This window comes from Pantherophis guttatus, chromosome 14 (genome assembly GCF_059756535.1).
Source record: "Pantherophis guttatus breed Tessera chromosome 14, ASM5975653v1, whole genome shotgun sequence".
Taxonomy (NCBI): Eukaryota; Metazoa; Chordata; class Lepidosauria; order Squamata; family Colubridae; genus Pantherophis; species Pantherophis guttatus.
The window spans coordinates 2272457-2296134 of NC_142076.1; the positions used below are offsets into that span (position 1 = coordinate 2272457).

The window sequence follows — 23678 nt, forward strand, 5'->3', positions numbered from 1 at the left end:
TTCTCCGGAGACTCAGGGTCGCTGAGTTCTGGCAAGCAGTCTCTGAGGCATGAAACACGATGAGCCAAATCTTCAGAAATCCGAACAGTTGTTTCCTATGATCACCACTCCCCTTTCCTTTTATTTATTCCCAAGACAGGGAAGGGCCACTCAGCGTCCACGTGTGCTTTGCTTCCCGAGTTGACTCCTCGTCCTCTGTTGTTCTCCTCTCTTAACTGCTCTGTGCATATGTACATCTGGAACAGGCCCCAGCTGTTCTTCCTCCTCACTCATCTCAGCCTCCAAAGGCAGCTGCCTCTCCAGTGGCTGGGAAATGTTAGACAGCCTTGGCTCTATCTCTGCGTCCGACGCAGAGCATCCATCAGAGCTTTCCCCAGACTCCAGAACTGGCCCACGTTCCTCCCCAACCTCCTCATCGTCTGAGTCTGCCGCCAGCTTCACTGGCAACTGGTGGGCCACAACAGGGATTTCATGCTCTTGTGTGACGGCTGCAGAGGTCCATAATGCTTGGTGGCTAGAAAAGGGATTACAGATAGTTCTCAATTTACGACCAGAGGTTTTTTTTGTTTTTTTTTTTAATTTGATTTATATGCCGCCCTTCTCTGAAGACTCAGGGCAGCTTACAATGTGCTCAGCAGTTGAGCCCAAACTTTCATTTGCTAAGTGAGACATTTGTTAAGTGAGTTTTGTCCCATTTCACGATTGTTAAGGTTGTTCACTGGAGTGATTAAGCTAGTAACATGGTTGTTAAGTGAATCTGGCTTCCCCATTGACTTTGCTTTTCCGAAGGTTGCAAAGGGGGATCATGTGACCCCAGGACACTGTAACCGTCATAAATATGAGTCAGTTGCCAAGTGTCTGAATTTTGATCATGTGACCGTGAGGATGCTACAATGGTCAGTGTGAAAAATGGTCATAAGTCACTTTTTTCAGTGCCGTTGTATCTTTGAGTGGTCACTAAATGAACTGTTGTAAGTCGGGGACTACCTCTATTGAGTTGGCTGAGCCAAAGCCTGTGGGGAAACCCTGCTTTTCTTGGCTCATTCACAACAACCTGCTGTGTTGATCTCCTGTCCCGCATGGAAGTCACAGAGAGGCTGCCACTGAATGAAAGTCGGTCTAGGGCAGAGGTCTTCAAACTTGGCAGCTTTAAGACTTGTGGACTTCAACTCCCAGAATTCTCCAGCCAGCATAGCTGGACAGCATAGCTGGCTGGAGAATTCTGGGAGTTGAAGTCCACAAGTCTTAAAGCTGCCAAGTTTGAAGACCTCTGGTCTAGGGGACCAAATGCTCAGCACATTGCTAAGCGATTCTTCTCTTGGCTCTCCTGGCTCAAAATGCAGGGTGGGGGGATCACAGGGGTCTCTGACGTCTTTTACTTTCCCACTCTCAAAAGATCCCCTCTAAACTCGTAGCTGTTCCAGGGAGAAGCAGAGGCAGTGCAGCATGAGGCCAGCCTTTCGGACCCCGAGTGGGACAACTCGCCACGGCCAACTTGCTGCGGGACAATGTAACAATTCTGTCCCTCCTTTTGCATCCTTTCTTCAATGATTCTATTCCACTATTTCTTTGATATTAGTGTGAGAGCCGCAGTGGCTCAGTGGTTAGAATGCAGTACTGCAGGCTCCTTCTGCTGACTGCCGGCTGCTTACAATTTGGCAGTTCAACTCTCGCCAGGCTCAAGGTTGACTCAGCCTTCCATCCTTCCAAAATAAGGATCCAGATTGTTGGGAGCATAATGCTGAATCTGTAAACCACTTAGAGAGGGCTGTAAAGCACTGTGAAGCGGTATATAAGTCTAAATGCTAATGCTATTGCTAACTTTTGTCCTGCAGCAAATAGACTGTGCGATGTTGGCCGTGGCGAGTTGTCATAGACCCTTTCAGACACCCTGCAGGTGGTTGGTTGCCCCTGCCAATTGGGCTTCGGAGGGGGTTTGTGATGCGGTTCTTTTAATGTGTTGTGGATATTTTCTCAATAGAATTGTTAAAAACTTGACGTGCCGTGTTTTTTCAAGAATTTATCACTTCTTATCTCTGGTGCCTGCCTCTGTCCTGAATGCCCCCTTCCTTCAGTTGGCCCACAAAACCACAGAGATGGGAGGAGGGTTTTCCTTTTCATTGCTCTGTGTGTGTCCCTCAGACTGGAGGTGTCTAGAGCAGTGATTCTCAACCTTTTCTTCACCTTCGACCCCCTTTAAATACTTTTTGTGGCCACGGACCCCCAAGACCTAAGATTTAAATCAAAACATTTCTTCAAGCCTTCGAGGACCCCCTGTGAGACATGGAGATCCCCCAGGGGTCCACGGACCACAGGTTGAGAACCACTGGACTAGAGCAAAAATCCCCACACTTATTTTTTTGCAATTTGGCCACGTTTTTTTACATTCTTTCAAATTGTCACAGACTGATAATGCTGATTTTTGAGGTGCACAGATAACTAGCTCTAGTAACTGCTGACTAGCTGTAAAACAATTCCCTGTCCAGGATTCAAGCCAGGGAACCTCTCGGCTCAACCTGTGGCTTCTTCCATGTCCTTCCTGGTGTCTGCATCCACGAGGAATTAAAAGGGATGCTCAGGCTATAACAGGCATTCTTCGTTTTCCTCTTTTGGGTGCAAATTAGCAAACTCACAGCACATATGTACCCATCACACTATTCCTTTTCATAGTAACCAGTATTATACAAAGCACAGAAAAGTAAAGAAATGACAGATAGCCTTACAATCATTTATTTAGTGATCATTCAAAGTTACAGTGGGCATTTTTCATACTTATGACCATTACAGCATTCCCATGGCCGTGTGATTTGAACTTTTGGCAACTGGTTCATAATTTATTACAGTTTCATTGTCATATAATCATCTCTTTTTTTGAATTTTTTTTATTAAACACATATTAAAACATTGGACACAATGTAATCGTCCTGGCATTCTCTTTGCCATAGATACTAAAATAAACAATAAGTATCATATATACTTTGCTACTTATATACATTTGGTCTATTCAGTATTTACATATATAAAGACATCATTTTTCTATCTATATTACCTATACATTTGTCTTATCCTCTTTCATTCTATTGTAATTACATACATACCCTTCGTTCTCCATTCTATAAGTTCTAGTCAGTTCATATTTTTCATCCCTCCTTTCCGTTCCAACCATTGATAAAATTTGTTCCATATCTTATAATAATCTGACTCGCCTTTATTTTTCAATTCCAACGTTAATTTGTCCATTTCCGCACATGTCAAAATTTTTTTGATCACTTCATCTTCTAGGGGGATTTCCTTATTTTTCCAATTTTGGACAAAAATCATTCTTGCTGCTGTTATAATATGTATTATTAAGTAAATTACCCCTTTACTATATTTCCCATTTATAATCCCCAATAGGAATAGTTTATATTCTATTTCTTCTCCAATTGCTTCTGTCAGCCATAAAGTCATATAATCAATCATCTTTTGTGACCTTCTGACAGGCAAAGGCCACGGGGAAGCCAGATTCATTTAACAATCCTGTTATTAACTTAACAACTGCAGTGATTCACTTAACAATTGTGGCAAGAAAGATCATAAGATGGGGCAAAACTCATTTAACAAATTTCTTACTTAGCAACAGAAATTTGGGGCTCAATTGTGGTCATAAGTCGAGGATTACCTGTAAATTAAAGACATGAGATAGGTGATAGATTTCTCATTCACCAGAGCCCTTCCACTTTTCTCCATGGAAATACATCTTATTTTCCACCACATCTGTCTGTTCTCCATTCACTGCTTTTTGTTCTTTAAACCTCTGCTTTCAACTTCCCCCCTCCCCCACCCTCCCCCTCCTTTTGGAAGGTCTCATCAGTTGGATCTGGCTGCATCTGTCCTGGTGTTGCCTTTCCTTTCAGGCCTTTCTCTCTTCCCTCCTAGATTTGTGTGGCCATTCCATCCATCCCCATTTGTTCTCTCCGTATTATCAATGACCAACCCCTTCCACGAACTTCTTTCTTTTAAGGAGTGGGGTGGACTATGGCCCCTTTACCACCTGTGGACTTCAACTCCCAGGATTCCTGAACCAGCTTTGTTGACTCAGGAATTCTGGGAGTTGAAGTTCACAGGTCGTAAAGGGGCCATAGTTGCCCACTTTGATTTAAGGTCACTCATTTCAATCACTGTTTCAATCCACCTTCATTTACTGTCCACAAATTCTTGATCCTCTCCCTTCTTCTTTTGCCAAGCAACCCATTTCCACTGCATACGACATATTTTTCATATTTCTCCTGACATATCCAACCCTCCCTTCAACTCTTTTTCTGTAGACATCGTAAACTTTCTTCATCTATTTCCTCATCCTTAGTAAATATTCCATCCATGCAGGCAGATTCGTTACTTGCACTATCAGGTGGGCCATTTACATTTAACTTGCAGTCATTCTCTGCTGTTTTTTCTGCCAACTCCCTTGGCCTTTGAACAATTAATTCTTTGACTCGTAATTAACATTACTTCATAGAATCTATTTGACATTTGCCGCAAATCAATTGGATTCTCAGCCTACAACTTGACATCTTCAAAAACCCACATACATTTACACCCCCAACTAACAGGCTTCTGAGATCTGCACAAGTATTTCTTATGCATTTATCCATAAACATGTCAAACAAAGCACATTCTTGTCCTGCTTCCTGCTCAGTGCTGAAGCTTTTCCTTGGTTCCCTCACACGTTTACTTCTATCACACACTTCCTGCCTTCAACCACCGACTTTCAATTCCATGTTCACCCAAAGTGTTCCATAATCCAAGCCTATTTGCTTTATTATATGCCTCCTCTAAACCAGCATTCCTCAAACGTGGCTGCTTTAAGCTGTGTGGACTGCATGCCGGTTGGGGAATTCTGGGAACTGAAGTTCCATTGCTGCACTGCTGTCATTGTCAGAATTTTACTCTTAAAATTCAAACAAAATCTGCCTTCTGGTAACTTAAATCCATCTGTTCTCCTGGGTTTCTTAAATGCAACATGTAATAGTTCAACTCTACACATCTGTTAAAATTGCAAGCTTGAGAAATGCTATTGTAAACCAACAAATACATAATAAAATTTATTTTCCAGCTGTTTCAAAATGACTGGCTGGAGTAAAAAAAAACATGTCCTGTCACACAACCTGCCCAGTCTAAAGCTGAGCTGTACCTCCCAGATTTTTATTTATTTACTTTTATTTATTATTACATTTATTTGAGATTTGGCTCATTCTGAACCCAAAATCTGCCAAACAGCTTCACAAGCTCCTTTCACAAACAGTTTTTACATCCACTCTAGGAGTCTAGGTAGTTTCCTCTGGCAAGAGTGCCAAGCAGCTTCCAGATCATTCCTCATGTCCACTTTCTGTTCCCCTATTGGGGCAAGAACCTGCTTCTGTTCCATTCACACCTACAGTCATTTTATCTTCGCTCTGAATTTATTCACTGTTAATATTTTCTTCCACCTCCGTTTTCCACTCTTGACATCACCAAAACGCTCCATACAAGGTCTGAGCAGCCTCGTATCCACACATTATCTCAGTCTCTCCTCATCCATTATGGATCAGAATCCCGCTAGACTGCCCCAGTTCCCTTCCGCTTCTCTCTGAGGAACGTCTGGCACCAATTCAGTGGCTCCATGCAGGGCAGCCGAGGGATCTCCAAGGGATCCATTCCCCTCCTCTTCCCTGGGAAATCCAGACAAAGAAAATAATCATGAAAAAAATGAACCACATTTTCTTCTAATAGCAACCAGTGGCTTAAGCAGAGAACCCTTGTCGGCACTGAGCTGAAATAACCGTGAGAGGAGAGACAAGGCTGCTAGCTATGGCAGCAGCCTTTGGCCTCCTGCCCTTCCTTGCCCAGGCCAGCCCCAAAGGGGCATCCTTCCTCTCCCAGCAGCTTTTCTTCTTCTTGCTGCTGCTGGCTGGCAGCCTCAATGGCAGACTGTAGGCCAAGCGGGTCATTCAGCTCCCCACAAAGTATTTTTTCCTTCTCCAACATTGGCTGTTAGATGCCTGGCATTGCACAAAGTTTGCCTCTGTCTTTCTGGAGTTGGCTGCACATCCCGGCACCTTCCCTGATCCGGTTCTGCCAGCAGCTTCCTCCATTGCCCAGTTCACTGCCAGGCAAAACTTTTGCTCTTTTGCTGGGGCCTCTGCAGGGTATGGTCAAAAAAAAAAAAGTAAACAAAGAAGACCACAGCCGACTTCTTGGTAAGTTAGAAAAGATCCCGTTTCCCTTGATCTGGACAGGAAAAGGTACCTTCTGGACCTCAGAAGTTTACAGACTCTTGGCAACCACATTTCCCTCCTGGGGAGGCCCATCCATACATTGGGCCTCAGCCAAAAATGTCTGAGGAATCACATCACCATCTATCTATGATGACTTCGCATACTCTGAGAATCAACACATGGATGCTCTGGTCGCAAAGAGGATAGACTAGAAGATGAAAAGCTGGAGCAGTTTGTCAATAGCTCCTGGGGGCTAGAACAAAATATTAGGGTTATTGAAAACAATTATATAAAATTAGAGGGAATGGGAGAAAAGAAGTTGAAAGGAGAGGATAAAATTTCTTCTGAATCCTTAAGAGGGAACTAAACCATAATATAAGAAATGCAGAGAATCTCTCTCTCACCCCTCCTCCCCCTCCCTCATCCTTCTTTCAATCAATCAATCAATCTATCTATCTATCTATCTATCTATCTATCTCTGTCTATCATCTATCCCTCCCTCCCTCCAATTTCTATAGCCGCCTATTTAATAAACGTGACCCTGAATGCTCTGAACAACCATCTCTCAGGGTTGCTCAGAACCGGTGGGAGGAGGAGTTGTGGGCAAGCAGAGCCAGCACTGCCTACCTTGCTGGTGGGGGGGAGTCGCCCCTCCCCCCCAATTCCACACATCACCCCTCCCCCCGATTCCACACATCGCCCCTCCCCCCGATTCCACACATCGTTTCTATCCATCAAATAAATTTCTCAGTCTGCCCTTAGAGAGGGCCAGAAGATTTCTCCTTTTGCTGCTTTTAAGCTATCTGGGAAGGACTAAAAATAGTACTTAATTGTGTTAAAGAGTATATCATCCTTGATTATCCACTTAATTAGTCCCAAGTGACACTTAATTAGAGGTGACCTTGAATTGGGGATTAAGAATGTTTGGATTCATGCAGCAATGACTATTTTGGCCCACAGATGGCAGCACATGATGGCAAAGTTTAGGGCTGCTTCCTTCAGGCTCCGTTCAGGCGGCTGGGAACACGATGCACAGCTTGGCAGCTGCCTTAAGGCTGCAGAAATCAGGCACCTGGCCTTTGGGGTGGGGGTCCCTCCTCCTGTAGCCCATCAGCTGCCAAGAGCAGCTCTTTAGAGGCTGCTCACAGCAACTGGCTTGATTACCTTTGAATTTCAAGTGAAATCTGTGAGTTTGAAGGGGGAAGAGGCAATGGAATTGTGTTGTATAGTGACCATGTACAGTTTGTTTAGTGACTGTTCAAAGTTACAATGGCACTGAAAAAAGTGGCGTATGATCATTTTTCACACTTATGATCAGAATAACAGAGTTGGAAGGGACCTTGTACCCCTACCCCCGGCCACCCAAGCAGGAGACCCTACACTATTTCTGACAAATGGCAGCCCAGTCTCTTCTTGAAAGCCTCCAGTGATGAAGCTCCTACAACTTCCGAAGGCAATTTCTGTTCCATGGGTTGTTTGTTCTCACTGTCAGAAATTTCTTCCTCATTTTCAGGTTGAATTTCTCCTTGTACATTTTCCATCCATTGTTCCTTGTCTGGCCTTTGGGCGCTTTGGAGAATAGCTTGACCCCCTCCTCTCTGTGGCAGCCCCTCAAATATTAGAACGTTGCTATCCTGTCTCCCCTGGTCCTTCTCTTCACTAGACTAGCCAGGCCCACTTCCTGCAACTGCATACAGAATTATATGTTTTAGCCTCCAGTCCCCTAATCATCTTGGTTGCTCTTCTCTGCACTCTTTCTAGAGTCTCAACATTTTTTTATAGTGTGGTAACCAATACTGGATATAGTATTCTATGTGTGGTCTTACTAAGGCTTTGTAGAGTGGTATTAGTACGTCATGTGATCTTCGTTGTATCCCTCTGTTAATGCAACTTGTTGTCAAATAATTGGGGGAAAAGTGTTTTCCTTCCAGGCCAGTAGACCCTGGTTTCTCTTCCCATGTATCCTGGTTGATTTAGTACCATTGTTTTGGGTGGGGGGGGGAACTGTCTTACATCAGTTGGAATACTGAAGAAACCATCAGTTATGGTTTCAGAAAGTGGGGTGGGGTGGGAGTACTTTGGGAGAAGTTTTTGAAACTGCAGATTGCTCTGTTTTGCACCAAATCCATTATTGCCTACTTAGAATTAAACCAGGGCTGGGCATCCTTTGAGTGGCTGAAGCTGCCATTCTGCCTTCTGCCCTCTGAACAAGAGGCACCTGGTGGCCTCAGTGCCTATAATTGGGAAACCTTTGGGGGCTCTCTTATTTTGGGGTAAATAAAAACAGAAGCCACACAAACCATAACATGCCATTTGCAACTGAATGTTGTAGCTTTGTCCTCAGGAAGTTGGAGGCAGAGGGCTGAAGGCTGAATGCAGGGCTTCTCTTTAGGAAAACCGTTTTCAGAACCTTGGAGAGCAGCCTCTCTTCTGGTGTCCACACCAGAAATTCTGATGTTTAGTGCTGTGTTTCTCAACCTTGGAAGGTGGATGCCTGGGGAATTCTGGGAGTTGAAGTCCACCCCCTTAAAGTTGTCAAGGATCAGAAACACTGGCTTAGAGGAAATGTTGGTGGAGACAACTCTTTGTCTGCTGACCTTCCATAAGTTCTGGAAGGTCCTTTCGGGAATCCCTGTTTGAGACAATCCGTTCCACCCTGTTTACTCAATCAATCAATCAACCACAATAGAGCTGGAAGCGACTGTGGAGGTCTCTTTTCCAGCCCCCTGCTCAAGCATGAGACCCTCTACCATTTCAGACAGATGGTTGTCCAATCTCTTCTTAAAAACCTCCAGTGATGAAGCACCCACAACTTCTGAAGACAAGCTATTCCACTGGTTAAGTGTTCTCACTGTTAGGAAGTTTCTCCTTAATTCCAGGTTGCTTCTCTCCTTGATTAGTTTCCATCCATTGTTTCTTGTCCTGCCTTTGGTGCTTTGGAGAATAATTTGACCCCCCTCTTCTTTGTGGCAGCCCCTCAAATACAGGAATCCTGCTATCATGTCACTCCACTTCTTTTATGGTATAGTGGCCATACCAGTATGTATGGTATGATATATCATCCCTATAGCCATGCCACTATGTATGTATGGTATGATATACCTTTATGTCAGAAGAGTGCCCCTCTGCATCTACCAAACATGGACCATGGCTGTTGTCTCCATAGAGCCTTAGCTTAGGTGAAGACGTTGGTAGAACATGTAGATCTACTCAGAATAACTGGGATATTGCTGGGCTATCATTTTACCACTCTGTCCCATTCTGAAGGGCAAATTCTCCTGGTTGCTTCAGGTGAATTCCTCCCTTTTCCACACGGGATTGTTTTTATTGCACAGACTGGATACTTGCTAATTGAATGAGTTGATGGACTGAGACATTGGGCCAAGCTGAACAAATTATGCAGCAATTAGATAAGCAAGTCAGAAATGCATTAATTAAAGTGCACTACTCTGGGAAGAGGCTGTCCTAAGAAAATGTGTTTTCCATGATATATATTTGTGCACATTTATTTTGAAGTATTTGTTTATGGAGCACAGGGGCTAATCTTTCCACCCCACATTTCTAGAATAGACTGACCCCAAATTCTGCCTTTGACTGCACCTGTAATACTTGTGAGCTGACTTCAAGGACGTTTCTCCCTGGAACTCTGTTCTATCACCTCCATATAACTCAGAGATCTGACAGAAAGGGGGAGGATCTGCATGGTTTGCGAGCTGTAATGGTGTACTACAGAAGCATAAACTTGTCCTTGTCGGATGCAACTGAAAGTTAGAGCTAGTTTGGTGTAGTCATTAAAGGCTTTAAGGTAGAAACTCCTAGGCTGCACGAACAGAAGGATAGAATCAAGATCACATGAAGTGTTAATACCACTTTATAAAATATTGCCATGAATGTTTGGTCGCCACGATATAAAAATTATGCTGAGACTCTGGAAAGAGTGCAGAGAAGGGCAACAAAGATGATTAGGGGACTGGAGGCTAAAACATATGAAGAACAGTTGCAGGAACTGGGCATGGTTAGTCTAGTGAAAAGAACGACTGGGGGAGACATGACAGCAGTCTTCCAATATTTGAGGGGCTGCTACAAAGGCGAGAGGTCAAACTATTTTCCATGTGCGGAACAATGGAAACAACAGTGAGAACAATAAACCAGTGGAAGGGTTTGCCTCCAGAAAGTTGTGAGTGCTGCATCACTGGAGGCTTTCAAGAAGAGACTGGACAGCCACTTGTCTGGAATGGTGTAGGATCTCCTGCTTGAGCTGGGGGTTGGACTAGAAGACCTCGAAGGTCCCTTTCAACTCTGTTATTCTGTTGTTCTGCTATAGATATGAAGCCCTAGGAAGAAGTTAAAGGCAAATCACTTCCAAAAATGTTGTGAAGAAAACTTGTCCAGAAAGTTGCTATTGCAAACAGGAGAATCACTGGGAGTTGGGCAGCATATACATGATGACGATGATGATGATGATGCCGTAATGCAGCCTGGGGGAACCAAATGATAATGAGTTGAAAGTGTAATACTATCTGGTCTATGACTGTAATAAAGATTTGATTTGGTTTGAAGGAGAAATAAATGGGAGATTAGTCCAATTTATTGGAAAAATATGGAAAAATATGAATTAGGCAGATTTGGGGGAAATTCTTTGAAGCAACAGGCAATTGAATGCTGGCCATCTCTAGGCATTCATGAAGAGAGCAAGGCTTGCTCTCCAGATGAAGTCATTTTGTGAGGCTCCTTCTCTCATCCTGCCCTTCTAATCTCAGCCGTGGTTAGTTCCTCCTTCCTCAACCGGATGCCCATCCCTTTGTTTGGACTGCAACTTCCAGTATTCACAAGCAGCAGCTAAACCAAACCAAAACCATCAACCAAGGTTACCAAGCTTAAACATTTAAGCTGTGATAGTGCTCCTGAAACCCAGAAAGAAGGATGTAGGTAAATTTATTACTGGGATTAACTCAGGGCCATGATTTTAGGAAGATTTAATCAAAGGTTGGGGAAGAAGCAGCCTAATGTCCCTCTGCACTGATCCAGAAAACAAACACAAACCTAACTTGGATTCTGAGCTTTCTAAAAGGGAACTCCCCTGGCCCCAGTGCAACTCTAAATGCACACCTTCAGACAGACCCCACCCCCCAGGCCAGGTGGAGCTATTGGTTAAACAATGAACAATTAATCCTGAAGGGTCATCATTGAGGAAGGGAGAAGAGGTAAATGTTGTGAGTACAGTAGAGATACTGTGATCTGGTTTGAGTCGCCCATGGACCCATCTTGCATGGGGCGGATGGCAAAAGATCCAGGAGGGCCTTGAGGTGCCATTGCTCAGAAGCTCAGAAGCTTCACTCAGATGCCCTGCAGCCAAGGTGAGAGACGTTGACCAAGCCACCCCCTCTACTCTACACCAAAGGATGAAACTACACTGAATGTTGGCTTCAGAAATATGTTCTCTTTGTGCAACAAATCAGAATGTGTTGTGACCCCTTGCAAAGGGACGGTAATGAAGAGGCACTCAATTAGAACCACTTTAATTGAGTTGCTCTGAAATTCACTTTGATTTTTTCAGCATATTTCTTGTCCCACTTTTTAAAATTTATCATGTATGGCCCTTAACCAAGATAAGCATCTCTGCTAATATGCAGTTTGAGCAAAGAATTTGCATAATTCCAACAATTAGTCAAGCTGTTGAACAATGTTCAGGTTGTAGGTCCATAAGTCAATTTTTGTCATTGCAATCAATTCTTATGTTAAAATCGCCGTATTTGTGCAATGTACATTTCACTTCTTCCAGTGCAGCCCTCTTGAACTCCACAGCACATTGCAGAATAAAAATGAATACAATGCAACAATAAAATTAGAATTCTACCTCAAGTCCTATCTGACATCTGGTGACTGCCTGGTCATGTCTTCTTGCGTACTCTACTGAAGTGGCTTCCCTTTGCTGCCTTCTTCTGTATGTATAAATAAATACTGTAAATAAAATTCTTTATTGGCCAAGTGTGGTTGGACACTCAAGGAATTTGTCTCCAGTGTTTAAGCTCTCAGTGTACATACAAACAACAAAGTGATAGGTAATATATCATAGATCATAGTTACAATCATTAATCATAATATCCAACAAGCGATAAATCATAGATACCAATAAGAAAAGATAGTAGGAAAGATGAGAAGATGAGAATGATAATAGTAGTACAGTCTTACTACATGGGTAAATATCTTCAGACTTAAGACAGAGCTGTGAGAATTAGGTGTTCAGCAGAGCGATGGCATGGAGGAAAAAAACTATCTTTGTGTCTAATTGTTTTGGCAGGCAGTGCTCTATAGTGGCATCCCAAGGGGAGAAGTTCAAATAAATTATGTCCAGGATGTGAGGAGGGGTCTGTAGATATTTTCTCAGCCCTCTTTCTGGTTCATGCAGTATGCCAGTCCTCAATGGAAGTCAGGCTGGTTGCCATTGTTTTTTCTGCAGTTCTAACTATCCGTTGAAGTCCGTATCTGTCCTGTTTGGTTGCTGTGCCAAACCAGACAGTTCTTGAGGTACATTTCTTCTGTTTCCTTGTTTTATTTCCATGCTAGTCCACAACTCTTTGCAGTAACATAACAGTCATATGGTCGAGGCCGGGTGTGTGTGTTTCTACTTACCTTTACTACCGGTTCGCAACGGGGCCGTGCGCGTGTGCTTGCTTCGCTTGTGCGTGCACGCTCTTCTGCACATGCGCAGAAGCATTTTGATGATGTCGGGGTCGGTGGGCGGAGCCTCCTGCCGGTTTTACTACTGGTTTTATAGAACCGGTGTGAACCGGGGGCAACCCACCACTGGTGGAGGCATAAGTAAAGAGGTACACATGATTCCTTCTGTTAAGAATTAATTCTATTATTGTTTCTCAAGCAATAGAATGATAAAATGTAGAACGGGAGTGGATTCTTTTTAGGCTGTCAAATCCACCTCGTCTCTCCCTCTGGGAATCCTAATTAAACCATCCAGAACAGATTGTTGTCCACCCTCTGTTTGAATGTATCTAGTGACAGGAAGCCCACCACCTCTCTGCATAATTGGTTCCATTGCTGAACTGCTGTCATTGTCAGAATTTTGCTCTTAAAATTCAAACAAAATCTGCCTTCTGGTAACTTAAATCCATCTGTTCTCCTGGGTTTCTTAAATGCAATATGTAATAGTTCAACTATACATCAGCCAGCTATTTCACTACCCTAGAATGCTATTCATCAGTCCCTGGAGTTTAAACTCATTCAAAGTAAACAGATTTTCCCCAACCATGTTCCTGTAACTCTCAGGCTTCAATCCACTTTTTTCATCCTGCTCTTCACAATTTCCTAGTGGAATTGTGTTGGGGAAGATTAAACCAAAATGAAATGATAGAAACAAAAGAAATACCACAGACATAAAAAGAAGCGGGTGTATCTTTGATTTGTAAGACAGCAATCATCTGGAAAAACTCAAGTCACATAAAAATCAATCTCTGTATCGAATGTTGATTACAATTTTTTTACTACACTAATAGCTGAATGTTTACAGAATTATATTCCAGATAATACAGATGGATTAAGCAGGTTATATCAAGGACAGTGGCAGATTTATAATAAAAGGAATAGAAAAGATCTACAAGAAGCGAAAAAAGCAGCAATATTTCTTTTAGATCAGAAAAAGCCTTTGACAATTTGGAATGGTCATTCCTATTTGCAGTATTAAATAAACGAAATCCAGAAGAAGAATTGAAAGCTTGAGTTAAGTGCATTTATAAGCAGCAGAGGGCAAAGATCATGACTAATGGAACACTTTCTACAGATTTTTCAGGAAGCAAAGCTACAGGACAAGGATGTCCATTTTCTCCTTCACTATTTGCAATCGCTTTAGTCTTATTAGCCAATAAGGTTCTAAAAGATAAGCAAATATCATGCATTAAGATTCAAGGAGAGGAATATAAATTAAAATGCTATGCAGACAAAGTAGTACTAACTATTATGCAGCTGCAAAGGGTGATAAGACAGCTGATGAAAACAATTAAAGGTTTTGGTGAATTCTCAGGATATAAAATTAAGCACAAAAATCAAAGATAATAATGAGACATTTATCCCAAGAAGGAGAAAGCTTTGTGCAGAAAAAGTCAGGTTGCCAGAGAACAAAGGATTCAGTGAAGTATTTGGGACTGTATTTGTCAGGCAGTAACAAAGATATATTTCAAAATAATTGCACAAAATTATATAGAGAAGTTTATAAAAAAGGTTTTAAAAGGTGGAAAATTTAAAAACTCTCCTGATTAGAATCGGTTGTGACTATTAAAATGAATATATAGTCTGTGTGGACTCCTGGTGATTGCCTGGACAAATCCCTGCATTTTCTTGGCAAGATCTGGGAAGTGATTTGCCGTTGGCTCTTTCCTAGCACTTCAAGGGAATGACTGTTGAGGCTCACCTGGCCACCTTCTTTCCCACGATAGGACTGGAGCTCATGGTCTGCGAGTCTCTAGCCTGGTCCCTGAAGATATTTTTCAAAATTTCAAATGGTGCTAATTTCAACCCCCAAAGTCTTTCAAAATTGGCAAACAACAGTTAATGCATTTATTTTGTTCAAAGAAGCCTCTACAGTAAAACAAAACAATGTTACAAGATTGAAAAGACAGAGGAGCTCTTCCCATCTGGATTTTAAATTAAATTCCCAAGCAATTGTCTGTCATGGACAATTGAATGGATGTAACTTGTGAACAGCAGAACGTCAACATTAGAAAGTGTCAGACTAGTTCCGTGATGGGAAACCTATGGCGCGTGTGCTGGAAGTGGCATGCAGAGCCATCTCTCCAGGTACGCAAGCCATCGCCCGTTGCTCTTCCGGATTCTGGCACGCCAGCCAGCTGGTCTTCATGCACGTGGGAGTGCCGGAAACCGGAAGAGCAGCCGCCCAGTGCGCATGCGCATGCCAGGAACATGATCTTTTTGTTTCTGATGCGTATGCGCACACGAAGACCAGGTCATTCGTGCACATGTGCACACCAGAAACCCAAAGACCAGGTGGCTGGTGTGCATGCACACGCTGGAAACCGGATGATGATCTTCCCGGTGGGCGCATGCGCACTGGGCAGCTGCTCTTCCAGTTTCGGGTGCTCCCATGTGCATGAAGACCTGCTGGCCAGCGCACCGGAACGCAGAAGAGCAACGGGCTTGTCAGTAAAGATGCAAACTTCATTGTTGTTACAAGGTTTTTCTGAGTTCCTAAAACACATTCTTGAGAAAATCAGTTGAGAAATGAATACTGGCTGCCCTTCATCTTCAATGAAAACTGGTGCACAGACGGTGTTCAGCTGATGTGCTATCTCATTATCCTCTTTCAGATTTTCTTCAAGTCTTTTGTTCTCCGGGGATTGGCTATTTGCATTTTCCCATGTCTTTTAAAATTTATTTACATAAGTTGTGTATGTCCGTAATCCTTTTTGCAACTGTTATTGCCTTCTATTATGCAAATGTGTCTGCTCTGCTCTCATTTGGACAACATTCTCCCTTTCTGAAGGAAGGCGTCTTCTCTTGGAAATAGTGTCGCTGTCATTTCTCATTAAGGATGCCAGTAGCCTCTTGAATCTGCTTGTGTCTTTCCCAATGTGATCTGTGCATTGTGGCTGGGCTTTTATTAATCGTGGCATTGGAGGGGATCTTCAAAGCTATCCAGTCAAGGCAGGGATCCAAATGAAGTCATCCCAAATAGATGGGGTCCAGCTTCTGCTGATAGACCTCCATCAGCTGTTTGGGTTTGGTGACTTCAATAAAACCCAAATATTTTGGACAGATTTGATCTGGGCCTTCCCATTTTTCTTAATCTCCAATGATTGCCTGTATTTGCTAAAAGCCATTAAAGGGCTAATCTTTCAATTAGCATATTTGGCTATGGAAAATTCACTGCAATGTAGTATGCATTAAATGCATACATCTTTCTGCCAGCTGCTGATATTGAAGAAGTGACATCCATCCATCCATCTGTGTTCTTTCAGGGGCAGGCATTGTTCTGGAGTGCAGTACTTGTGTTTTCCATTTCCTCTGGGCTCCTTCTAAAATCTTTCATTTTACACTGTTGGGCATAAATAGATCCACGTGTCTTAATATTCATGGAATAGATAATTGTCCATTTGTTAATTGAAATAGACCAGAGACTCTTTGCAAGAGATTTCTTAGATAAGAATAATTTTGTGATGGCCATCTCTTTTATTTCAAGATGGTTCTAGTTCCTTGCTTCATCACGTTTTAATTACAGCAAAGTTGCTCTTCATTTCTATTGACATTTTGATAGCCCAATAATGGGTATCTTCATAGCATCATTGAGTCAAATGGCAGCCTCCCCCCCCCTTCTTCCTGACATCTCTGGATACGGGGTGTTCCTTACTACAGATGCCAGAATGCCCTTGACTGTTCACCCAGAAAGTGGCTGGACTCAGTCCTGTCTTCTTGGCCCAAGTCTGAGATGTTTATTAATGGTGGGGATGTTATTAATTTGCATTTTGTTATATAAGTAGCACTTAAGGGATGGCTGAGCAGCTTCAGCAGCTGTTTCTCAATGAGAACATTGTGTCTTTTGAGAAGAGGCTTGGACCAAGATGACAAGCAGAGTTTCCCTCTCTCTCACTGCTTCCTGACATCCTAAATGGAATGGATGCTGCACAGATAACATGGCCAGATTAAGTCCGAAACACCAGTGGGAAGGTTCTTTTTTCTCTCCTTGTGAAGGGTTTTTTTTTTTTTCCATTGGACCAGAGACCTCTGGGTGACTCAGAGGAGCAGCAAAAGACAATTCCATTTTAAAAGATTCTGAGTTAAAAATAAAGACTGAAAAGAAATGAATATATAAAGATCTGCCAGCACATGGAGTGCGGGATAATTGGAGAGTGGATTACCATGGTACTGAATACACACAAACACAGCACAGAAAATAATGACTCTCCAGGCTGTGGGTATTTATTTTTTCTGCAAATAAGCCACGTTGTATGTAATTGTTCTGGAGGACTTAAATCTGCTTCACCTGTGGCAGGACATGTCACCACAAATTGAGCCCCTTGAGTTTTCCTTCATGTAAATACACGAGAGAATGGATATTGTTGCCCTTTGCACCATTTAAGGTCTTTTTTTTTCTTTCTGTTTTAGTACGGGATGCTAAAAACCTTGTTCCGATGGATCCCAATGGTTTGTCAGACCCATATGTGAAACTCAAACTCATACCTGACCCAAAAAGCGAGAGCAAACAGAAGACTAAAACCATCAAATGTTCTTTGAACCCTGAGTGGAATGAGACCTTCCAATTGTGAGTATTGCTTAGATGCAACATTTGAAGGTTGGGTGTTGGGTATCTGGGGCATCTAGAGCTATGGAGGCGCAGTGGTTAGAATGCAGCACAGTATTGCAGGCTAATTCTGCCAACTGCCAGGAGTTCAATCCTGACCAGTTTAAGGGTGACTCAGCCTCCCATCCTTCCAAGGTTGGTAAAATGTGGACCCAGATGGTTGGGGGCAAGAGGCTGACTCTGTAAACCGCTCAGAGAGAGCTGTAAAGAACTATTAAGTGGTATATAAGTGCTATTGCTATTGCTAGCCATATCTTAAAACAGAAGGTCAAGAAAGAGGACAATATTGCTGGACAATCTCATGTCATCCCTTCCTGCAGATCCTCAACTGTGTAGGTAACTAGAAAGGGACTATAACTCAGGCAGAACCCAGGCAGAAAATCCCATATTCACATGCCAGGTGAAGAAAAAGACCCTTCCCCAATTGCAGAACATAGACAGCTCCAAAAACACTGGAAGTTTTTAAGAAGAGATCGGATAACCATTTGTCTGAAATGGTACTATATAGGGCCGTGATGGCAAACCTATGCCATGCGTGCGACAGGTGGCACGCAGCACCCTTTCTGTGGGCACATGAGCCGTTGCCCCAGTTCAGCTCTGCCGCACATGCACACATGCCTCTCGCCAGCCAGCTGCTCGTCGGGTCTCTGCCGTGCATGCGTGGGGGGCGGGATGCATGCATGGGGCTGCGCACGCAAGTGAGGGGGCAGGGCATGTGCAGGGGCAGTGAGGCATAGAGGGCGTGCGAGGATGCACAGGGGTGCGTGCAGGGCTCCATGTGCAGGGGCAGGGCACATGCACGGGGACCGCGCACATTGCATTTTGGGCACTTGGTCCGGAAAAGGTTAGCCATCACTGGTATAGGGTTTCCTACTTGAGTAGGGGGTTGGACTAGAAGACCTCCAAGATCCCTTCCAACGCTGTTATTCTGTTATTCACAACATAGACAAGAGTAACCTAGGTGGAACTATGGTGTTCCACAAAAGGAGGAGTCTTCCAAGAAGTTCTGCTCCCTGCCTTAATTTCCTGGGCAATCTTTTGAGATTTCTCCCTCAGCGTGGGGCCTGCTGCAGCATAGCATTAAGGGGGTGGAACCCATTCCCAAATCCCTCTCTGTGCCAATGCTGCCTCTCTGCAAGAGGCAAAGTGCTGGCAAGGAAGGGAGCCGTGCTGAGCTTCAAGCTGTCAGGGTGCCCGAGGAGAGAAATCGACTGCCACGCATGAAAGTAAAGCTAGATTTAACATGTCCCTCCATCGTTCCATTCTCCATCTTCTGTCTGTTTTTTGTTGCCAATTTTTCTGGGATTTTCAGGGGTCTCCATCTCACATCCATCCCTGCTTAATTTATTATAGTTTGCAGGCTCAGATGCCTCAAGGCAGGATTTTAACTACCTGCAATTTCCTAGAATTAATGAAGAGGAAAAAATGTTGCATTTTAAGAAAGAGAATGGGGAAGTGGGATTTTTCCCCCTCCCCTCCACCAGTCAGTGTAACTCAGAAAAATATACTATAACATTGTGGCATCCGAAACTGACATTTTTGAACATTTTCATTTGTCTGACCAGGGGTCTCCAAACCTGGCAGCTTTATGACTTGTGGACTTTCAGATTTCCTCAGCCAGCTAGCTTGGGGATTCTGGGAGCTGAAGTCCAGAAGTCTTAAAGTTGCCAAGTTTGGAGATCCCTAGTTTAGAATGTCAGCATTAAGGGCACTGGCTACTCTTGATGGGTGGAATGCATGGAAACTAGCTGAAAGCAGCCCCTTCCCTAGAAAGTAGCATCTTAATATCTGTTCTGTCTTCTCCTCCTCCTCCCTCTGTTTTTTCCAGCCAGTTGAAAGAATCCGACAAGGGCAGGCGACTGTCGGTGGAGATCTGGGACTGGGATCTGACCAGCAGAAATGACTTTATGGGATCTCTGTCCTTTGGCATTTCAGAGCTGCAGAAAGCCGGAGTGGATGGCTGGTATGGTGGCTTTGTCTCTTGGGCCCTCGGTGGCTCTCCGGTTAAATAAAAACGGGGGTGGAGAAAATAAATGGGGAAAGCTGCATGGGGGTGTTTGGAGCTCTTTGGGGAACCCCACTGGAATTGGGTAGCCAATAAATAAAATACATTCGTGAAATATGTTAGAAATTGCTGCCATTAGTCTACTTAGGCTGCACATCTTTTTTTTTTTTTTTTTTAATTTGATTTATATGCCGCCCTTCTCCGAAGACTCAGGGTGGCTTACAATGCGTTAAGCAATAGCCTTCATCCTTTTGTATATTTATACAAAGTCAGCTTATTGCCCCCACAAACTGGGTCCTCATTTCACCTACCTTAGAAAGGATGGAAGGCTGAGTCAACCTTGAGCCTTGGCGAGATTCGAACCCTGCAGTAATTGCAGGCAGCTGGTCTTAAGCAGCTTAATAACAGGGTGCCTTAAACCCCTGTAGTACCAAGGCTCTTGCAGGAGCCTTTCTGACCTAAGAATGAGTTTGGGACATTCTGCTTCTATCCTGACACGCATCACCAAGCGATGTCCCCTGGACATGGCTAGGATTGCAAGCCTAAACTCTAAATGCCTAAATTGTAGAAAAAATGCTTTTAAAAGCCTCTGATGATCCCAGCTGAGCCGCACGATCAGAGGCTTTTTTTTTTTTTTACTTTTAAAAGCATTTTTTCGGCCGAAGAGGTTGTAGAAAAAATGCTTCTAAAAGTTTTTTTAAAAAAGCCTCTGATGAGGTGGGCGGGGTAAGCGAGCAGCGACCGGACCTGGGACCAGTTCGGGGGCCTGGCCAGCCAATGTTATTACTGGTTCTCCGAACTACTACAAATTTTTACTACCGGTTCTTGTGAACCGGTGCAAACTGGGAGCAACCTACCACTGCTCCCCATCCTTTCTTCTTCTTCTTCCTCAAGGAAAAAACAGTCCAGTTGCCTTTGGAAAAAGCACCTTTGAGACAGGTATCTCAAAGCCTGACAGAGATTCTATCCTCTACTCTCATACCAAAGAAAATCAAGGCAGAGCAATCTTAATATTCTTTCTGACTCGCTCATCCCTTCCATACCTGAGCTGGTGTTGATACCTTCGTCAAGGCCATTTCCACACTCCGATGTGGCTCTGTAACCATTAGGAATCACTGTTCTCTAAATTCTTAGTACAACTACAGAAAGCATGTTTTTTTTAACCAGTGTCAGAAAATGCACTATATTGTAATTTGGATGAAGAAGAGCCATAAATATCTCTTCTGAAAAATTTGAAAGCATGGCAATGCTTTTGATTTACCTCTCAATCTGTATATCTGTGTAAGATTTATAAATCTTTTAGGTCAGGCTAGGTGATAGTTCATCTGGATGATTTGTTCATTTATTCTGAGGATCCAACTACACTCATGGAACAGAATTGATCTATGCTTGATCAACTCCACCCACGCAGCCTTTATGCTAAGCTGGATAAATTTGTCTCCGGCCTGCCTTGCATCTCCCCAGTTTAATTACACTGGGAAAAAACATTTTATTCCTCTCCCGACAAAGCTCAAAATGTTCAAGGATGTCCGAAAGAACAAAAAATCATTAAAGGGGGGGAAAAAAATCTACGGTACTACATTTCTAAGAAGAAAATAGAAAATAAAGATTTGTTTGGAACAGAACTCAGAGGAGGAGGAACAATCAGTAAGGGTGATATGAAGGATTTAGAAGTTAAGGAAGGCAATGAAACTGTTCCTCCCTCTTTACTAAAATTCTGGCTGAGTTGAAAAAAAAATGTAATTAATGAATGGACAGAAATAATTTCATAAGTACAAGAAGAAATTTCCTAAATTGTCCTTTTTACAGAATAACTTTATTCTGTTATTCTCTCTTTTTAGTAGGAGAAGCTCCTTCTCTTGCCTGCTCCCTTCCTCTTAGCAGCAGCCACTCTCCTGCCTGACAAATGGAGGAGCGGTCCCCTTCACAGCCCACCTGGAGCCCCTCTTAACAGAATATCAGAGTTGGAAGGGACCCTGGAGGTCTTCTAGTCCAACCCCCTGCTCAAGCAGAAACCCTATACCATTTCAGATAAATGGCTGTCCAGTCTGTTCTTGAAAGCCTCCAGTGATGGAGCACCCACAACTTCTGGGGGCAAGTTGTTCCACTGGTTGATTGTTCTTACTGTTAGGAAATTTCTCCTTAGTTTGAGGTTGGATCTCTTTTTGATTAGTTTCCATCCACTGCTTCTTGTCCTGCCTTCAAGTGTTTCTGATCGTGCAAATAAAGGAATTTGAAAAGAACTCAAATTCAATCCAGGCAGCCAAAAGAAGGTTGCAAGGCTAATATGAAAGAGTTATATATTTGGAAGATGAGTTTTGCTATGGCAACACTGGGATTAAAATATTAAAGAATTGCATAAAGAATGGGATAAATAATCCTTTGGAGTAAATCGATTCAATGATTTATTCTCAGAATCCTCAGGATACAGAACATGTGTTCCAGATAGGAGATCCAGGTGCTAGAAATTCCTGGGTAATAAAAAAAAAATGGAGCAATCATAAATTCTCACTTCCTGTTTTTTAAAAATATATTATGCAGAAGGCTAGGACAATGAAAGGATACCCTGCAAAGTCCACGTTCATCAAGAAATGCCTGCTGAAAAGTCTCCAGAAAAGGAGTTAATTGAAATATTTGAATGAATTCCTTAGAAAACCTACCACTGAACATTCCCCTCTGGTTTAATTTTTAATTGAAAGGTGAAGAAAAAATTACCTCTACTGTACGTTGAACGAGATGAAGCTAATATATTTTGAATTAACAAACCAAGCATGGCAAGAGATCTTCAACTAGAACGGAGGATCAACTCAGGAGGAAAGAAATTCCAATAAAAAGGAATAAATATTTAGGAGGGAATCATGTTGAGTATGGAAGTACTGGATTACATTTAATATTTAATACATAATTTATAAATAAGAGGGGGAATAAGAGAAAGAAATAAAGATTTCCCGTCTTTATTTTTCAAGAATTCTTCTCAGGTAGTCCTCCACTTACAACAGTTCATTTAAGTGACTGTTCAAAGTTACAACAGCACTGAAAAAAGTGACTTATGACCGTTTTTCACACTTAAGAACCATTGCAGCATCCCCATGATCATGTGATCGAAATTCAGATGCTTGGCAACTGGTTCATAGTTATGACCCTTGCTGTGTCTCAGGATCACGTGATCCCCTTTTACGACCTTCTGACAAGCAAAGTCAATGCAGAAGCCAGATTCACTTAGCAACCGTGTTACTAATTTAAAAACTGCAGTGATTCACTTAACAACTGTAGCAAGAAAGGTCATAGAATGGGACAAAAGTCACTTAACAAATGTCTCACTTAGCAACAAAAATTTTGGGCTCAATTGTCGTAAATTGAGGGCTACCTATATATTTATGGGATCAAGGGGAAGAGACAGAAGGTTGTTTGCATGAAGGAACTTGCAACCCCAGAAGAGGGTCTCTGAATACAATTCTTTTGACATTTTTGGAGGTGGTGGGTTTGATGTAGGGTGCAGTGGTGGGTTGCCCCCGGTTCGCACTGGTTCTATAGAACCGGTAGTAAAACCAGTGGGAGGCTCCTCCCACCAACCCTGATGTCATCAAAATGCTTCTGCACATCCGCAGAAGAGCGCGTGTGCACGGCCCCGCTGCAAACTGGGTAGAACCCATTCCTGGTAGGGTGATAGGAGGCAAGAGAAGGAAATAAAAAGGAGAGTTTGCAAATTATTCAAATTACCTTACTGTGATATGCACAGTGATTGGCTGCTGCTGGTTTGGACCAGTTCAGGCGAACCAGTAGTTCTGACGATCAGAACTCAGCTGAATTGTGCGGCACAGCTGATTTCCACACCTCCGCTGTTCTACTTACCCGGGCTGCCTTAGAAGCAGCTGAGCTTCAAATTTTTGTATTTTGAACACTGCACACAAGCGGTCACAGAACCGGTTGTTAACCAGTTGCAGCCCACCACTGGATATGCACTTGTCCCTTTTTGTAAAGTAGTGAATGCTGTTTTATGGAACTGTGATAGACACAAATTGAGCACAAAATAGTTAATAAAGCCTTGAAGGAAAGCAAGCCGAATATTTTATGGCTACAGGAAATGTACCAAAAAGTTAAAAATACCCAT

General features: G+C 43.0%; 1 protein-coding gene across 2 annotated transcripts in view; it reads left to right on the forward strand.

The window, feature by feature from the left end:
* The window catches only part of PRKCB (protein kinase C beta), a 234733-nt gene that overhangs the window by 114736 nt on the left and 96319 nt on the right, over positions 1–23678 (forward strand). For both annotated transcript variants that reach the window (XM_034420612.3, XM_034420613.3), the window contains exons 6-7: positions 17367–17523; positions 19391–19525. In XM_034420612.3, coding sequence (XP_034276503.1) covers positions 17367–17523; positions 19391–19525 — 292 coding nt within the window. The remainder of the gene's footprint in view (positions 1–17366; positions 17524–19390; positions 19526–23678) is intronic.